This window comes from Eublepharis macularius, chromosome 8, assembly GCF_028583425.1.
Source record: "Eublepharis macularius isolate TG4126 chromosome 8, MPM_Emac_v1.0, whole genome shotgun sequence".
Classification (NCBI taxonomy): domain Eukaryota; kingdom Metazoa; phylum Chordata; class Lepidosauria; order Squamata; family Eublepharidae; genus Eublepharis; species Eublepharis macularius.
In genome coordinates this window covers 122,569,489-122,585,538 of record NC_072797.1, presented here as the reverse complement: position 1 = coordinate 122,585,538, position 16,050 = coordinate 122,569,489, and the positions used below count along the sequence as shown (strand labels likewise).

Here is a 16,050-nt window from a genome sequence, read left to right as displayed (position 1 = left end):
TCAGATTCATTTTGTCCGTGGTTAGTTTGTGAAACCAGGATATGGCTCACATTTATTCATTCAGATTCTGGACTTGCCCCGACACATGCTGGGTTTCATCATTTTTGCAACCCTCCCCGCTCCCCAACCCATCCAGTAAACTGGCTTGCACTGTGGTTTGTTCCCCAGCATCAGGTTATGATTAATAAACCAACTTCACACCATGGTTTCGTATCTTGGTTTTACATGCCTTAACTAAGTATAAACGTTTTAATTAGGCCAAGATTTTGTGTGGCATCTGAACTGAGCGGCAGAGTCATTTGTTTAGTTAATGCATGCACATATTTACCCAATTACTGAGATTTACAGCATGAAAGAAAAAGGGATGCTGTGCTGGCTGCTAATTGGCTTTACTCACAGTCATTTAAAATAATTAGTTCTATGACCTTACCATATGTGTATCTTTTTAACATTCTTTAGTTTAATTGACTGGAATAATCCAACCATCATCAACAAGCTGTACAAAGTGTACCTTGGAGACATACCACTAAAAACCAAGGAGGTAAGGCTTTCTTTCACCTGCATTCCTTCTTGATTTCTATGAGCTTGGCTGGCTAATTTTTTTTTTTAATCACAGTTCTTGTTTTTGCTCTTTGGCTTGCTGTAATAATGGATCATGTCCACTTGTGGTTCTCAGAGTTACCTACTGCTCCTTCCTTCTCCATTTCCATGTTAGAGATGGAGCCTTTAGTTTCTTGCATCTCCCCATAGCAGTCATTCATATTTGGATGGCCGGTTTCCTCTGTTCTTTCCACAGACCAAGTTTGTTTGGGTAGCCATTGTTGAGAGAACAGCAAAACGATGTAATTGCATTTCTTGCTTTATTCAAAACGGAGGATTGATTTTAAAACAGATGAAAGATGTCAAAGTGAAAGTTTCTGACTAAAGATAAAGATCAAACTCTCTGTTACCATTAATCCAACTTAAAGATCAGGTGCCTGTAGTTAAAGGGTGCCTTAATTTAAGATCTGTGATGCAAGTCACTCAAGTGCCATGCCATTGCCACAGGAAAAAGGCTAACATCCCAGCGGCCCTTGTTAAGAATTTGCCATGCCCTTAGGTTGCCAATGAATTTAGCAAAGAGCAAAACTCCCGAGATCATTCTGCAGTTGGGCGTCTGATAAGGATTTGATCCCTAGTCTATGAACAGACACCTAATTTCCAGTTCCATTGTTGTGATGGTTGTGCATCCTCAAGCTTTCTTGGAAGAACAGATTACCCAGTCCCGTTTCATTTGGGTGTCATGCCTTCTCACGAGTTTCCTTTATAGACGACTGAGGAGAGAGCAAGGGGCAGGGGTCAGTGACCTTGTTGACTCTCCTGAACTTCTTGGTGACGTTTGATATTTCTGGACTGGCTGACTGAAATGGGTATTGGTGCTCTGCAGGTCCCAATCCTAACTGCCCATGCAGGTCCAGAGGTAGTGCTGGGGGATAATTACTCAGCTTCTCATACTTGAAATGTAATAACAACAACAGCAACAACTGTGCTTATGTACCACTCTTCGAGACAGATTAGTGTCGAACTCACCACTTAAACAAAGTCAGTGTTGTATTGTCGAAGGCTTTCACGGCCAGAGAACAATGGTTGTTGTGGATTTTCCGGGCTGTATAGCCGTGGTCTTGGCGTTGTAGTTCCTGACGTTTCGCCAGCAGCTGTGGCTGGCATCTTCAAGTCAGTGTTATTATTATCCCCACAATACAACTGGGGAGCTAGGACTGAGAGGAGTGGCTTACCCAAGGCCACCTACTAAGCTCATGGCAGTAGTGGGATTTGGACCAACAGAGTGCCCATTTGCATCCCAACCACTTAACCATTATGTTACAGCAGCTATCCTGCAAAGTTGTATATGGGGTCCTGCAAGGTTGTAGTTGATCCCCTTTTGCTGTTTAATCTCTACATGAAACTTCTAGGAGAGATCTGGAAGTTTGCGCTGATGTGTCTTCAGTATGTAGATTCAGTTGAGACAAGGATATCCTTAGCTGGTGTCTGAAGCGGCAAAAGAATTTATGAGGACTCAAAGAAGCTCAATGCAGATAGGACTGAGCTTCTGTTGATTGATAATAAAACCAGCCAAAATAGACTCCACCTGTTCTTGATGGGGTTGCACTTCCCCTTCAAAAAGCAGGTGCACAGTTTGGGGCTGCTTCTTGATTCAGGGCAACAGATGGAGGCACAGCTGAGATTGAACCTCTCTCTGGGTTTGGCTGGTTTGCTGACTTCAGCCAGGGTTGACTGCAGCTCAAAATATTCTCTATGTATATCACCTTCTCCAACAGATTCCTATATGCCAAATGAGGCCCTCGTCAGAAGCCCTGCTTTTAACTGTCCCATTCTGTGTAAATAATTTTAGGCTCTTGTTCTAAATATTATTTTTAATGCTGATTATTAGGATAGTTGTGACCATATCCTTTCCACTGGATGGATTTCACTACTGGTTCTAAAATTTTAACTGCATTTTTTCCCTGCTGATGTTACTGGTTTTATTATATTGTTATTTTATTCATGTTGTGCCTTGAATATAGTTTTATAGAGAGGTGGGATATAAATGTTTCAAATAAATAAATCATCAGAAGATATATACTTAGTAAAACAACTGAATTTGTGTAATGTGTGTGCATACATACAGATAAAACAGCTTCAAGTTATTCATGACAGCAGAAGCCCTGTACTTTATTATGGATAAGATAAGCTATATTTTATTTCATGCTTCTGTTTTATCAGTTGTGTATTCATTTGTGCATTATTTGTGATTTAAGACATCTCCTTAAGGACCCAGAATCCCAATCAGATCTGGAGCGTTTAAAATTATTTTTTCATACAGTTTTGTCTATACTCTCATTGTAAGAATTCTGCTAAGATGCGTGGTGTTCTTCCTGAAATTCGTAGTTTACCATAACCCCCTGTTTGTTTATCCCAGGGAGCTGTTTTGAAACCAGAATTGAAACGTGATCCGGTTAGCACCCGGGTTAAGTTAAAGATTGTGCCTCATCTTCTGCGTTCCAGGCAAGCTGCAGAAACGTTTCCTGCAAACATTCAGGTAATTTCTCCATTCACAGTAGTGGTGATTCTCGACCCCTGAAACCTCAGTTCTGAGCTCTCTGCTTGGAACTTTCTGCATTCTTCTCAAGAATTCAGGGGCCCGCCTGGGGAACGTGGTGTCAAGTAGCGCTGTATTAATTCAAGGGAGCATTTTTAGCAACCGCACTATACTATAGCAAAGGTACTGAATGGGCACTTGTATGCTAAACAAATCAGGGAGCAGGGAGAGAAAACAAATGGTTACAGTAGATTTTGCAAGTAACGTATAATGATAATTTTGGGATAAATTCCTTGTTTCTTTGTTATAGATACTATTTCTCATAGAAAATTCGTTCATGATATAAACCTTTTTTGGTTTGTTGAACAGATCTGGGATTCAGTTAATACTGAGTCAAAAATGTATATGGTCAATCAACATTCATCTCATAATTATACATACTGTATAACTGAGAGCCAGTTTTGTGTAGTGGTTAAGAGCGCGGGACTCTAATCTGGAGAACTGGGTTTGATTCCCCACTCCTCCCCTTGAAGCCAGCTGGGTGACCTTGGGCTAGTCACGGCTCTCTGGAGCTCTCTCAGCCCCACCCACCTCACAGGGTGTTTTGTTGTGGGGATAATAATGGCGTACTTTGTAAACCGCTCTGAGTGGACATTAAGTTGTCCTGAAGGGCGGTATATAAATCTATCATCATCATCATCATCATCATCATCATCATCATCATTATTATTATTATTATTATGGCACTTATAGGTAAGAACTTAAAATAATAGGGATTGTTTCTGATCAGCTGTTTTTCTGCTAGGTTGTCTATGATGGACTTTTTGGTGCAAATACCAATGCAAAACTGAGAACTCTGTCTCTTCAGTTTGTACATCATATCTGTGTAATGTAAGTAACTTAATATTATTTATGGCATCATATGCACAATGTTAAAGCTATAGTTACGTAAATAATAATGGATAACACATAATAAGCCAGCTAAGGGTTTTTCTTTTTAAAATGCTGTCAACTAACATTATGCATCAGGAAAAATAGTTTCAAGGTTTTCCTTTTAAATATAGGAATATTCTTGATGTGAGACTGCTTTTTTAAAAAGCATAAAATCCTTATGAATGAAAAGGTGAAATTGTTTTGGAATATATTTAAAGAAAGTCATGAATAATTTATAATTTGGATAGTTACGTTCTCATTGCAGAAAAATAAAAGGTAATTTAGGTTGATGAAAGCATCTAAAGTTGTCCTGGTTGGAAGAAATAAAAACTAATATTGGGGCACACCAGATTTGAAACAGCTACTACAAACAGAAATAATACAAAGTCCAACTGGTACAGTTCAAAGATTCATGAGTCAATGAGGCGAATATTCTTCCAGTATATTGCACAATAGCCAAAAGGTGGCCTCCAGATCCAAAGAACAGCGTGGGTGCTATAGCTGAGCGCTTTCTTCAGCTACGGGTTTTAGCCAGCAGTTTTCCAATACCCGTTTTGTGATTCCAACTTCCTCGGGCAAAGATGTCTATTGGACTGTAAAAAGATTTATAACAATATCTCCTAAAATTTATCAGTTATACAAATATTAAAAATATTAAGTGAATCTTTGAACTGTACCAGTTGGACTTTGTTGTACATGTTCTATACCAGTTGAACTGTTGTGTGTAGTGATTGTTCTACATGGGTTTATTTATTGTATACACTATATGAGCACCTTGCACTTTAAAGTATTATAAATAGAAAAATTACTTTAAGAAGTTGGTGGAACCTTGTAGTTCATATACACCGGTGTTATTTCTGTTTGTGGTAGCTGTTTGGAAGAAATGTCAGCTGACTATTCTGTCTAAATGATATTCTTCATTTACTGAGATTCCCTTTTCAGTCCCTAGATCCTCCATACTTAATTGGCAGAAATGAATCAATTTTATGTAGGATGGTTGTAAACCTAGAGTATAGTCACCAAAGTTGCAGAAAAAGAAACATGAGTGTGTTGCTGTCCTTAATTCACGTTTAGTTAATAATGTAGGACAGCTGATTTGGCTTTAGAAGTGCTCTAGAGATAATCAATGGCTTTTTGAAGAGTAGCATACTAAATCACTTCCTTTGGAAAATTATATATGGGTGGGTAAAAAAAGCAGGCCAGACTTAATGAAGAAAAGACTGTTGGTTCCAGGAGTTGCTAGGTACTGGTAGGGAAATCTGGACTTTGCCACCCACATGGGAGCCAGCCTGGCTTGGCGGCAACGTTTTGGATAAGACTGCAGCAAAGCGTGCTTTGGAAAGATCGCAGAAAAGTATCATCATGCTGTGGGGAAGCGAGGAATTCCCGTCCCCCTTTCCAATAACATGGAAGCCTCACCAAATAATTCACATTTATAAGGGGTTCGGTATTACATCTTTTTAATTAAAATCCTTATTCTTTCATATATTGTATTTCAGTTGCCCAGACAGTAAGATAAAGCCACTTGGCCCAATGCTTCTTAATGGGCTGACAAAACTGATCAATGAATATAAAGAGGTGAGTTCAAAGGACCTTATCAAGAATAATGCTAATTGTTGGGGAATTTATAAGCAGTCATGCTATTTTTCATGCCTGATAACTCATGTTATATTGGCTTCCACCGAACTATTGAATTTGTAGTAGTTAATATCAATCAATACAATATGTCTAAAAGAAAAAAGCTTGATGTTCGTGTTCTGAGTAGGGATGTGCGCTTCGGGTTTCTGATTCGGGAAAAATACCCAAATCAGACCCGATTTGTAAAGATTTGGGATTTCCGAAACAGCCCCAGCATACCGGGGCCGTTTCGGAAACCCCAAATCAAAGATTCCCAAAGCTATTTGTATAGCTTTGGGAAGCTTCGGGGCAAGGGGTTGAAATATCCCTCTCCATGCAGCAGGAGGGAGAGGGACATTTAAACCACGGATCAGCTGCTTGTCCGGGTTTCCGACAAGCAGCTGAGTACTTTGAAGGGAAGGAGGATCTCGGCGTGGCTTGCCACCAAAGAGACCCTCTTTCCCTTCAAAGTCTCCCTTCCCTTCAAAGTCCCCCTCCCTCCTCCATCCGGTTGGAACGGGGGAAACGTTGAAGGGAAGGAGGATCTCGGCACAACGTGAAGATGGTGGCCTAGATCTTATTGTTTCCCCCACCTCAGAACCCTGCAGAAGTGTGCCCCCCCTTCCCTTAGAGAGATTTTTCGAGCCTGGCCCTCCTCCAATCCTGGTGGCCCACACAGCCACCTGTACTAACTACTGGTTTGCGCTGACCCAGGAACAAGTTTGTATCAGTACATGGGATGCTTTTGTGTATCCCGCGCCAGGTGGCTGCTGGTTGTCATAGCTCCCACTACTGCAGAGAACTGCAGCATTAATTCAAAGGTTTTGAAGTTTGCTGCAAAGTGCTGTTTGAAACTCTTACGCTCCCCAGCCCCCGCAGCTGTTGTCATAAGGCAATGCACAAGTTTCTGATCTTGTGTCCGGTTTCATGTTTGCCAAGTCTCCTTTGCTCTTCTTTCTTCACAAATAAAATTTTAAAAGAAAGCATTCGTTTTACGGCCGTATGCTGTGATTTCTCTCCCCCCTCCCATCTCTGCATGAAGAACATGATCCCATCTGTTCTCACTTTCAAAGTGCTGTGCTTTAGGAGATGATTACTGTGTTTTTGGAACTTTGTCTCCCTGAACTATGTTTTATTAGAAACAAATATAGGAGAGAAGGTGTAGAATAAGATCGTAATTGCCAGGAATAAATGAGGAAGCTTGAATATATAATCTTTCTTTTCTCTCTCATAACACGTTTTGCTAATCTTGTGTTTTTTTTCATTCAAGGACCCCAAGCTGCTATCAACGGCCTATTCAGCTGTTGGAAAACTATCCAGGTAGCGCATGCGTTTAAAGTAATGAGGTGTCGGTTGATTTTTCCAAAGCAATTTGTTATACTGTCAGGAGGCAAGCAAGTTTCTTTAGCACACCACATGGTGTAATGGTGGACAGAATGAAGAGAAGATACTAACTTTTGACAGTTCTAGAGTTGTATTTGCAGGGGGAGTTGTTTGTATGGCAGGTGTAGTTAGTATAAAAATGGGCATCATATTGAAAAATGGTTTGTTCTTCACTTAGTTCGAAAACCTTGCCAACTAAGCAATCTCATTGGTGGTGCTTAATGTGTATAGAAATTAACCTTCACAAAGCTATCAAACTGACCTCCCTGTAACATTTTCTGGTTTTGGCTGCCTTTGGTGCATATTAGATGGCATTGATTCCCTCTGGTAAGGCAAGGAATTTAGATCTAGGCTGAGTATGCAGAATTTACTAGCCTCTGATTATTTATGTCAAAAATTGTGCCTTGTTTGAATGCTAATATAGCATAGCAGCTAAGAGGGACAGATTTCAAATGTTGTCTTTCTCCATGAACTTATTATGTGGTGTTCGACAAGCCTCTCAGCCCCAGGCTTCCATTTGCAATTTGGCGGCAATTCTGGGTTGTCATTCATCAGGATTGCTGCCTGTGAAGTGCTTTGACCATTCCAAAGATCTATATCAATGTTAAATAATTAGTTACAGTATTTTATAGAGAGGTCAACTAGTTTTCTTCACTCTCAGAAATGTGTCTGGTTTTTTAAATGTCAACTTGTTCCATTTCAGCCGAATACCTCAGCTGTTCACAAAGGACCTTGCTCTAGTCCAACAGTTTTTTGAAGCACTGTCTAAGGTGGGTGTTTTTGTGTGTGGTTGGTGGGGGGGGAGGCGGGAATCAGGAAAGTGGCTTGTTTGAAGGGACGGGTGCAAGATACTAAAATATATATACTATTTCAGGAAGATCCTGATACCAGACTGGCTATTCAGGAGGCGCTGTCCATGATGGTTGGGGCTTATACAAGTTTGGAAGGAGCACCACGTACTCTTATGGAGGCACTTGTGGCCTCAAACCTAATTAAGGTATGTCACCACAGAGAGAAAGATGTAACAAGAGGACTCAAGTTTCTTTTTTAACACACCAGTTCCCTGCATGTGGCCTTACTTCTGTTAACAGAATCTGTTTTCCTCCCTTTCTAATTCATTATACCATTAAAAGTGTATCTGTAAATGTGCATCTGCTTACTAGAATATTTAAAAGAAGGGACACAGACGTAGTCCCCAATATCACTTCTTGGTTGTATCATCATAGTATATCCATCATATATGCAGATAAGTTTGAATATCACTCCAGACAGTGTCACAAGGGAGGGCAAAGTTTATATTCCGAGTTGTACCTTCCACTTCCACTTCTTGCCCAAGTGAATTGATTGATTGATATTACAAGTGTAAGAATAGCACTGAGCCCCGTGGCGTAGAGTGAGTACTACAGCCCAAGCTCTGCTCACGACCTGAGTTCGATCCCAGCGGAAGCCGGGTCAAGGTTGACTCAGCTTTCCATCCTTCCAAGGTCAGTAAAATGAATAACCAGTTTCCTGGGGGTAAAGTGTAGATGACTGGGGAAGGCAATGGCAAACCACCCCGTAAAAAATCTGCCAAGAAAACATCGTGGTGCGTCCCCCCCCCCATGGGTCAGTAGTGACTAGGTGCTTACACAGGGCACACAGGTAGGCTTTACCTACCTAAGAATAGCACTAGAAACATAATCAAACATTGATGCACAAATTACTTACAGATTTTGTGATGGCAGTAGGGCAATGACGTGATGATAGCTCTGGCAGTGATTGGTTTAGCTGTTCCCCTGTCTTTGATGATCCTGTGGCAGCTGCTGGTTGAACGACTCTGAATGGCTGGCTGTGATTGGATGAACTGCTCTCCAGCTCCCAGGAAAAAGGGGGTATATTATTTGTATTATTCATACCCCACCTTTATCCCCAATGGGGACCCAAAGCAGTTTGCATCATTCTCCTCGTCTCTTGTTTTATCCTCACAACAACCCTGTGAGGTAGGTTAGGGTGAGAGTGTGTGGCTGGCCCAAAGTCACCCAGCAAGCTTCCGTGGCAGAGTGGGGATTTGAACCTGGGTCTCCCAGATCCCGATCCGACACTCTAACCTCTACACCACAGAGCAGGGACCTAGAAACAAATCGTAGAAGAAGGTGGTCCCTCCGAGAATGAGGTGTAGGATTCTGATAGCGGCCTTGCTTGCCTCTTTAAAATTTGCTAGGGAAGGAGCAGGAACAATGAAATAAAGTGCTGCCAGTAACAGGGGTGCTGATTTCTGCTAAAGATCTGAAAGCAACTTTCGCTTTGCCAGTCCAGTTACAAATGGAGCGTTTTCCTTTCTATTTTAAAGGCTTCTTCTGTGTTTCTTTCATGTAAGTGCCTGTGTTTAAAACAGATCTATCTGTGCTTGATCCTTTCTTCCATACTTTTATTCTTAAGCCTCAAGTCCAAGTGCGCCAGGTGGCTGTAAAATTTGCCAGCACAGTGTTCCCTCCTGACCACATCCCTTCAAGATACCTGCTGCTTTTGGCTGCAGGAGATCCGTAAGTTTCAGAAAGTGTTTACTGTTGCATGGTGGACTGGATTTAAAACACAGTTATAGGCGTTTATCCTTAGTATTGCCATAATAATAGTAGGAGAAAAGAGCAGTAGCACGTATAAGACTAACAAGATTTGTAGTAGGCTATGAGCTTTTGTGAGTCACAGCTCACTTCTTCAGATAATAATAACAGACACGGGACATCGCCAGTTTCCTTTAAGACCATTTAAGGACACAGAAGGGCAAAGTGAAATTAAGGAGGAAAAAAATGATTTATAATTGTGCAGCATTGTGACTTTGAGACTTGATTCAGACATCACACAAAGCTAAGGCTTATTTTAAGTATTGATGGTTTATGAAACTAATACATGGCCTATAATCATTCAATGCTTCTTTACATTGACAAATCCTGGTTACGTTGCCTTTGCCCTTTCCTGCACTTCTCCTTTAGAAACGGGGGGGGGGGATATCTTGTCCTGCATTGGAATGACCAACAAAGGGCAGTGCCTAACTGCATCACCTTGCCATTGGTCAGCATGACAAGCAGCCACTGATCGACAGCCACTCTTTCAGGAGCTTATCAAGGAAGCTGCCTGTCTTTTCACAAATCACAACGCTCAAAAACCAGCCGGAGAACATTTTATTCTGCCAGGACATTCCATTGCTGATCTAAGACCTCGAACAGAGAAACTTCAAGGAGAGAAAGATTGTTGTCTCATTTTTGATGGCTAATTTTCTGCATTTCCTCCCTGCTCTAATCAAACTGATTACATTTTGCATTGTACCTTTGAATCTTGACTCCCTTTCCACCTTCTGACTGGGATTTAAGGACTCAGGGATCTCCATTCTGACTTGTATGTGATGAATGGAGCTTTGCCTCTTGAAAGCTTATAGCCTGGAAATCTTTTTGGCCTTTAAGGAGTCAAATTTGGCTTTTCACAGTAACCCTTTCCTCACACCAAGTGCAAAGGAACTAACTTCCAACTGCTGATTTTAAGAGGAGAAAGAATTCTGTTTCCAGTAGTGTCCACTTAGCTGCTTCTGGGAAATGCACAAACAGGACATGAAGGCTACAGCCCTCTCCTGCTGTTAACCCTCCTCCTTCTGGTATTTGAAGGTATACTGCCTCTGAGCATGGCTATTCTATTTGGTTATATTGGCTAATCACCACTGATAGGTGTGGCCTTTGTTAATTCGTCTGGTCTAAGGTGGTATCCACACTGCATCTTGTGTGCAGAGAATTCCATATGTTGTGCACAGAAGTACTTTCTTCTGTCTTTCGCAGATTCCCTGCTAGCTAGTTGATTTTAATTAGGTGACCCCAGATCCTAGTACCATGAAAGGTGAAAGGTTTTCTCTAAGAAATGCAGGGCTCCAAACAGCTTGATATAAAATTGTAGTAAATGAATTAGAGGGCAGGTGGTTGGTGGTGTTGGAGCGATACTTTCAGCATTCACACGCAAATTTACTGTATTTCTTTTATTTACTCCTGAAAGACGTGAGGAGGTGCATGGAGAGGCCCAGCGTGCATTGAGAACGTTTCCTGGCAAAAATGAAAAGGAAAGTGCTGGTAAACAGATGCCATCCTTCCCAGAAATGGTCCAGTATATTCAAGAGAAGGTACATCAGCTTAAATTCTAACCATGACTGTGGTTGAGTCCATAAATGTCTAGTTATATGTATCTTGATCTTGTAAAGGAATGCCCTTGAGGCTTTTGACTCAGTTCTAATGCTGAAACCATGTAAATCTGGCTCCATAAACTAGCTAGATGGGAAAGACTGACTCTTTCAGAAGGGTAGTACACAAGTTTAACAGATAACGGTATTAGGCAGATGATCATATGCAATCCAGGAAAGCCATTGGTCTCCTCTTAGAACTAGCTGGACAGAGTACAATAATGTATAGTTTTATATCTCTCTTTTCCCCCTTTGAGTGCCAACTAGTCTTTGATTATTTGCATTGCTTCCTTAAAGAGAGCAGTTTTGATCTCAGGTCCTGATTGTGTTCCAGCACCATCCTAAGTGGGTCTATTCAGAAGCCCCCTCAGCTCTATTCAGCAGGGTGTACTTCAAGGACAGTGTTCTCTGGTTTGTGCTGTTCGTTTCCCAGATCCGTATTAAGTTACCCTTTCCCCAAACAAGCCTCCTGACATTCTGAAATCTTCTGGGTGCCTTCTGTTCTGAAATTTCACTGTAATCTTCAAAGAGCAGAGTTATTCTGGCTCTTGGCACCATTTTATGAGAATATCTTCCCTAGGAATTCCACAGGGCTGGCTTCATGTTGGTGAGGGCATATTCTGTAAGGGGACTGGTAGCTGGAAACCATTTGACCCCATCTCCAAAAGGGCCTACCCTGAGCCGAGAGAGCTATGCGGAGGCTGTGCAAATAGAACTTGCTGGATGTCTGTTACGGGGAAGAAGGGGTCTAGCCCACTGCTTCCGTCTTGACATAAGGTTGTTCCCTCCTATAAAACCAGATGCTAATCAAGACAGTAAAGTAGAATATAATTCCACACCTTCCTTCATTTGGGAGCTGCTGTTCCCATAGATCCAGAGGAGTTAGCCGTGTTAGTCTGTAGTAGCAAAATCAAAAAGAGTCCAGTAGCACCTTTAAGACTAACCAACGTTATTGTAGCATAAGCTTTCGAGAATCACAGTTCTCTTCGTCAGATGCATAGAGGGCCAAAAGAAACTGGTCAGATATAAAGGAGGAGAGGGGAGGGCGGGGTAGATGCAAACAACTCCTTCTGATATGGAGATGCAAACAGCTCCTTCTGATATGGAGATCAGTTTGCTTCTGTAAAGGTTCAGAGGAGTTAGCCATGTTAGTCTGTAGTAGCTGCTGGACTCTTTTTGATTTTGCTACTACAGACTAACACGGCTAACTCCTCTGAACCTTTACAGAAGCAAACTGATCCCCACATCAAAAGGAGCTGTCTGCATCTCCATATCAAAGGAGTTCTTTACATCCCTCCTCTCCTCCCCTCTCCTCCTCTATATCTGACCAGTTTCTTTTGGCCCTCCATGCATCTGACGAAGAGAACTGTGATTCTCGAAAGCTTATGCTACAATAAAATTGGTTAGTCTTAAAGGTGCTACTGGACTCTTTTTGATTTTGCTGTTCCCATATTTACCCTAAAAACAAAACTGTACAGCACTAGCAATTATTGACCCAAGATTAATTGGTTTTGGGGGGGGGGGGATGCATGTAGCAATATGTACAGTGCTCCCTCATTAATATTAGGAGGAGATGTGAGACAGCCCTAGAAGAATCTAAGCTATAGATTAACATTAGGGTGTATTTTTGTACAATTGAGGTTGTTGCCAAATGCTGCCCTTTCAGATTTGTTTCTGCTTTTTTATCTTAGGCCTCTCACAGAATGAAAACCCCGGCTAAATATATGACGGGGACAACGGTCATGCCGTTCAACCCAGCTACTTTTGGAGAGGTATGTGTTATTGGCTCATCTACAGGGAAGCCAGACTTCACCAGGTTGTCCTGGAATCTTCACCTATAATAAAAACATATACCATTCGCTTCAGCCATAAGCATATTTCCTGTCTATGATACCAAAGCATACAGCTCTTTGCATGAGCTAATCAAAGTTAAGCACTTAACATCCTTTTGAATTCAACTGGACACATGACTATTACAACTCTTAGTCTGCAGATTGCTTAGCACGTTTAGCAACAACTAGCTCCAACATACTAAGCAATTTTAAAATACTATTCATCTCATAGTGACATACTCCTTGTAGGACACAGTTTGCAGTTTTTTAAAAAATGGAAGCCGATACAGTGTAGGCACAAAGAAACTGAGCTATAAAGCTGCAAATCCCTGTTTGAATCTTGCTTTAGCTATGAACTCAGTAGGAGGCTGCACATTCTCATTTTCAGCCCCTAAACCGGTATGGGGAGATAATTATACTAATCCTTCTTACAGAATCGTCGTAACATCTACAAGGTAATGCCTAGGAAGCAAAGAATTTTTCTTAAATAGAGAATTATTCTTAAGGGACCTGAGCCCAATCCTTTCCTGCTGATACTTTCTCCCTGGATCTGGTGGGTTGCCATCTCACTTGCTACCTTTTTCCTTTTCGCTTAGATAGTGCTCTACCTCCGGATGTGTCTCGCTCACAGTGCTGGTGTCGTGCCGACCTCTCAGAGCTTAGCTGATATGCAGGATCACGCTCCAGCCATCGGCCGCTATATAAGAAATCTCCTGTCTGGACATTTTATAACGTCCTCGTCCTCCTCCTCGAAGGGTGGCGAAAGCAACCCCGTACAGATCTACATAAGTCTTCTTCAGCAGCTGCTGTCTGGTGTTGGAGGTGAGAAACCGCAGGCCATGACCGAACTGAAAGGAAAAGCGCTTCTCTTTGTTATCGATTTGTTAAAATGCGCATGGAGGAATATTTCATGGGGATTTCAAAACAGGAATGCATTTTATCAGGTTTGTAGGAAGCTGTTTTCCTAAGGATATAAAGGTTACCTTGCTGGGTTTCATATGTTGGTCTGCAGTCGATGAGCAAGGTTTGCATCCAGTAGCATCTTAAAGACTAACAAGAATTTCCCTGTAAATTCTCAAACTTTGCTTATTTTAGCATTTTGCTTCTGTTTTGCCAGCTCATCATTTGCTTCTGTTTGCCACGTCATCTGGTATTCAGAGGTATACAGCCTTCGACCATGGTGGTTTCATATAGCAGTTACATAAACAGCCATTGCTAGACCCATCTTTTTTTTTTAACCTATAAAAAAGGCATCTAAGCTAGTGGCCCCCACCACATACTGTGAAATTCCGTACCGTAACTGAGGGTTTCCCACCCCCATTCCAGATTGACCATGGGAGTCAAAGAGCAGTCTCAGAAATGCTGGGTGCCCGGGCTCCTGGAGGTGTCATTACAGGTTGGTTTGTGTGGCCTGTTACATGCCGGCCACGGGTGCGGGGAGATGGAAACTATGAAGGTTGCCTCTTCTCCAGTGGTTCAGGTGTAGCAATCTTAGCACTATTGAGAAGAAGTTCCTCCTGGAGGTAAGCAGGGTCTTTTTCTGGAATCAGTTTGCCAATGCAAGACTTCATTCCCTACCAAAAGAGGACTTAGGGCTTTACTGTATATGCAGTGGCTCTCGGCAGTTCCGTTGTACAGCATGCCTTCCATTGCCTCCAGCGCTTTAAGGTTTTCCCGCCCCCTCTTACATCACTTCCTTTTATCACAGCGACACCGGAAGTGGCATCACTTCCAGTATCGCGGGATTTTGGCAGCCGCACCAGTCATTCTTCCATCTTTCCAGCTGTTGGGTTCTGTGTGGGTGAGTCCAGGATGGTGTGGCTTCTCCTGCTGCCATGTAATTTTGGAGTTACTTTGAGATCTGTGTCTGTCTTCAGGGGAGGAAAAGGAGATCCAATGCGTTTGTGTTCCCCAACAAATTGCAATCTTTTTGTGATTATCAGATTTTAGCATAGCCTGGTTGTAAGTATTTGCCTATTTCAGCAGTTACAAGACTTAATCCCAAGGTCAAATGAATTTTGGTCTTGAGATGTCAATGTTTTCTGGGCTCCAGAGGTAGGCAATCCAGTTTATCCTCTGGACTGCATCCTCCCCTTTGCTTGAACCAAGTGAGATGTATGTCATGAATGGAAGGCTTGGTTTCAGCTGCTTATTTCTTACTGCACTTTGGGTATCTAAAGCTTTTTAGCAGCGCATGCAAAGTGTCATCAATACTGAGTATTCTTCCCTGATGTTACTGCTGATCACATCCTTCAAATAATGTGGAAGTCTTTTTACCGCATCCCGATGTCATGAATGCTGATCTGTGAAATGCTATGCATGCGGGATGTCATAGCTGCTCTTTCTGTCCGTCAGTGTGTGGCCCAGGTGGGCTGCTTGGGCTTCTAAGGCTAAAGACACTGCTTTGGTCTCCCGAGAAGCCTAGATTTCACATTTTTTAAAAGTAAGTTTTTAGCCCCTCATTGTTTCAGATTAAGTTTGCCATTGTGATACTGATGTGATAGAGGCTCGTGGTCCAAACAAAATTCTTATTTTTGCCGTATGGCTTGACTTGAAAATTATAGCCTTAGCCTTAGCTTCAAAAAGTTTGCATTGTGTTTGGAATGTTTATTGGCATGTTTGTTTTTTAGGCAATAGTTGAGATCACATATTTAAGGCAAAGCTATTTTATAATCAGCAAGTGTCTGTGTGAGTGTACAAGTTGGTATGAACTGTTACTATTTTGTTACAATTTCAATAACTTGGCAACTTGACTGGTTATTTATTATTTTAATGTAGGTTTGCCGGTAATGTACTGTCTCCTAGAGGTTGTCTCAGTTTATCCTGAAAAACTCGCAGCGAGATTTGTAGACAAAATGGATTGGATAAAGGTAAGTTGAACTCCTATGAAAATTATGTGGTTTTGTTTCAGTAGCTGCTGCATTTCACACCAATAGGGCACAGAGTTTGTTTCTGAGAATAAAAATGGTTAGAGAAAAGAAGTTAAAATTGAACAGAATTGCTACAATCCA

At 41.7% G+C, this 16,050-nt stretch overlaps 1 protein-coding gene across 3 annotated transcripts in view; it reads left to right on the top strand.

Moving 5' to 3' along the window:
* The window catches only part of ECPAS (Ecm29 proteasome adaptor and scaffold), an 86,425-nt gene that overhangs the window by 22,357 nt on the left and 48,018 nt on the right, over positions 1 to 16,050 (top strand). For 2 of the 3 annotated variants that reach the window (XM_054986318.1, XM_054986320.1), the window contains 13 exons: positions 460 to 541; positions 2,960 to 3,079; positions 3,885 to 3,970; positions 5,512 to 5,590; positions 6,900 to 6,949; positions 7,716 to 7,782; positions 7,887 to 8,009; positions 9,431 to 9,534; positions 11,027 to 11,150; positions 12,899 to 12,979; positions 13,636 to 13,861; positions 14,748 to 14,840; positions 15,818 to 15,909. In XM_054986318.1, the coding sequence (XP_054842293.1) occupies positions 460 to 541; positions 2,960 to 3,079; positions 3,885 to 3,970; positions 5,512 to 5,590; positions 6,900 to 6,949; positions 7,716 to 7,782; positions 7,887 to 8,009; positions 9,431 to 9,534; positions 11,027 to 11,150; positions 12,899 to 12,979; positions 13,636 to 13,861; positions 14,748 to 14,840; positions 15,818 to 15,909 (1,327 nt within the window). The remainder of the gene's footprint in view (positions 1 to 459; positions 542 to 2,959; positions 3,080 to 3,884; positions 3,971 to 5,511; positions 5,591 to 6,899; positions 6,950 to 7,715; positions 7,783 to 7,886; positions 8,010 to 9,430; positions 9,535 to 11,026; positions 11,151 to 12,898; positions 12,980 to 13,635; positions 13,862 to 14,747; positions 14,841 to 15,817; positions 15,910 to 16,050) is intronic. The other variant, XM_054986319.1, reaches the window with a different exon arrangement.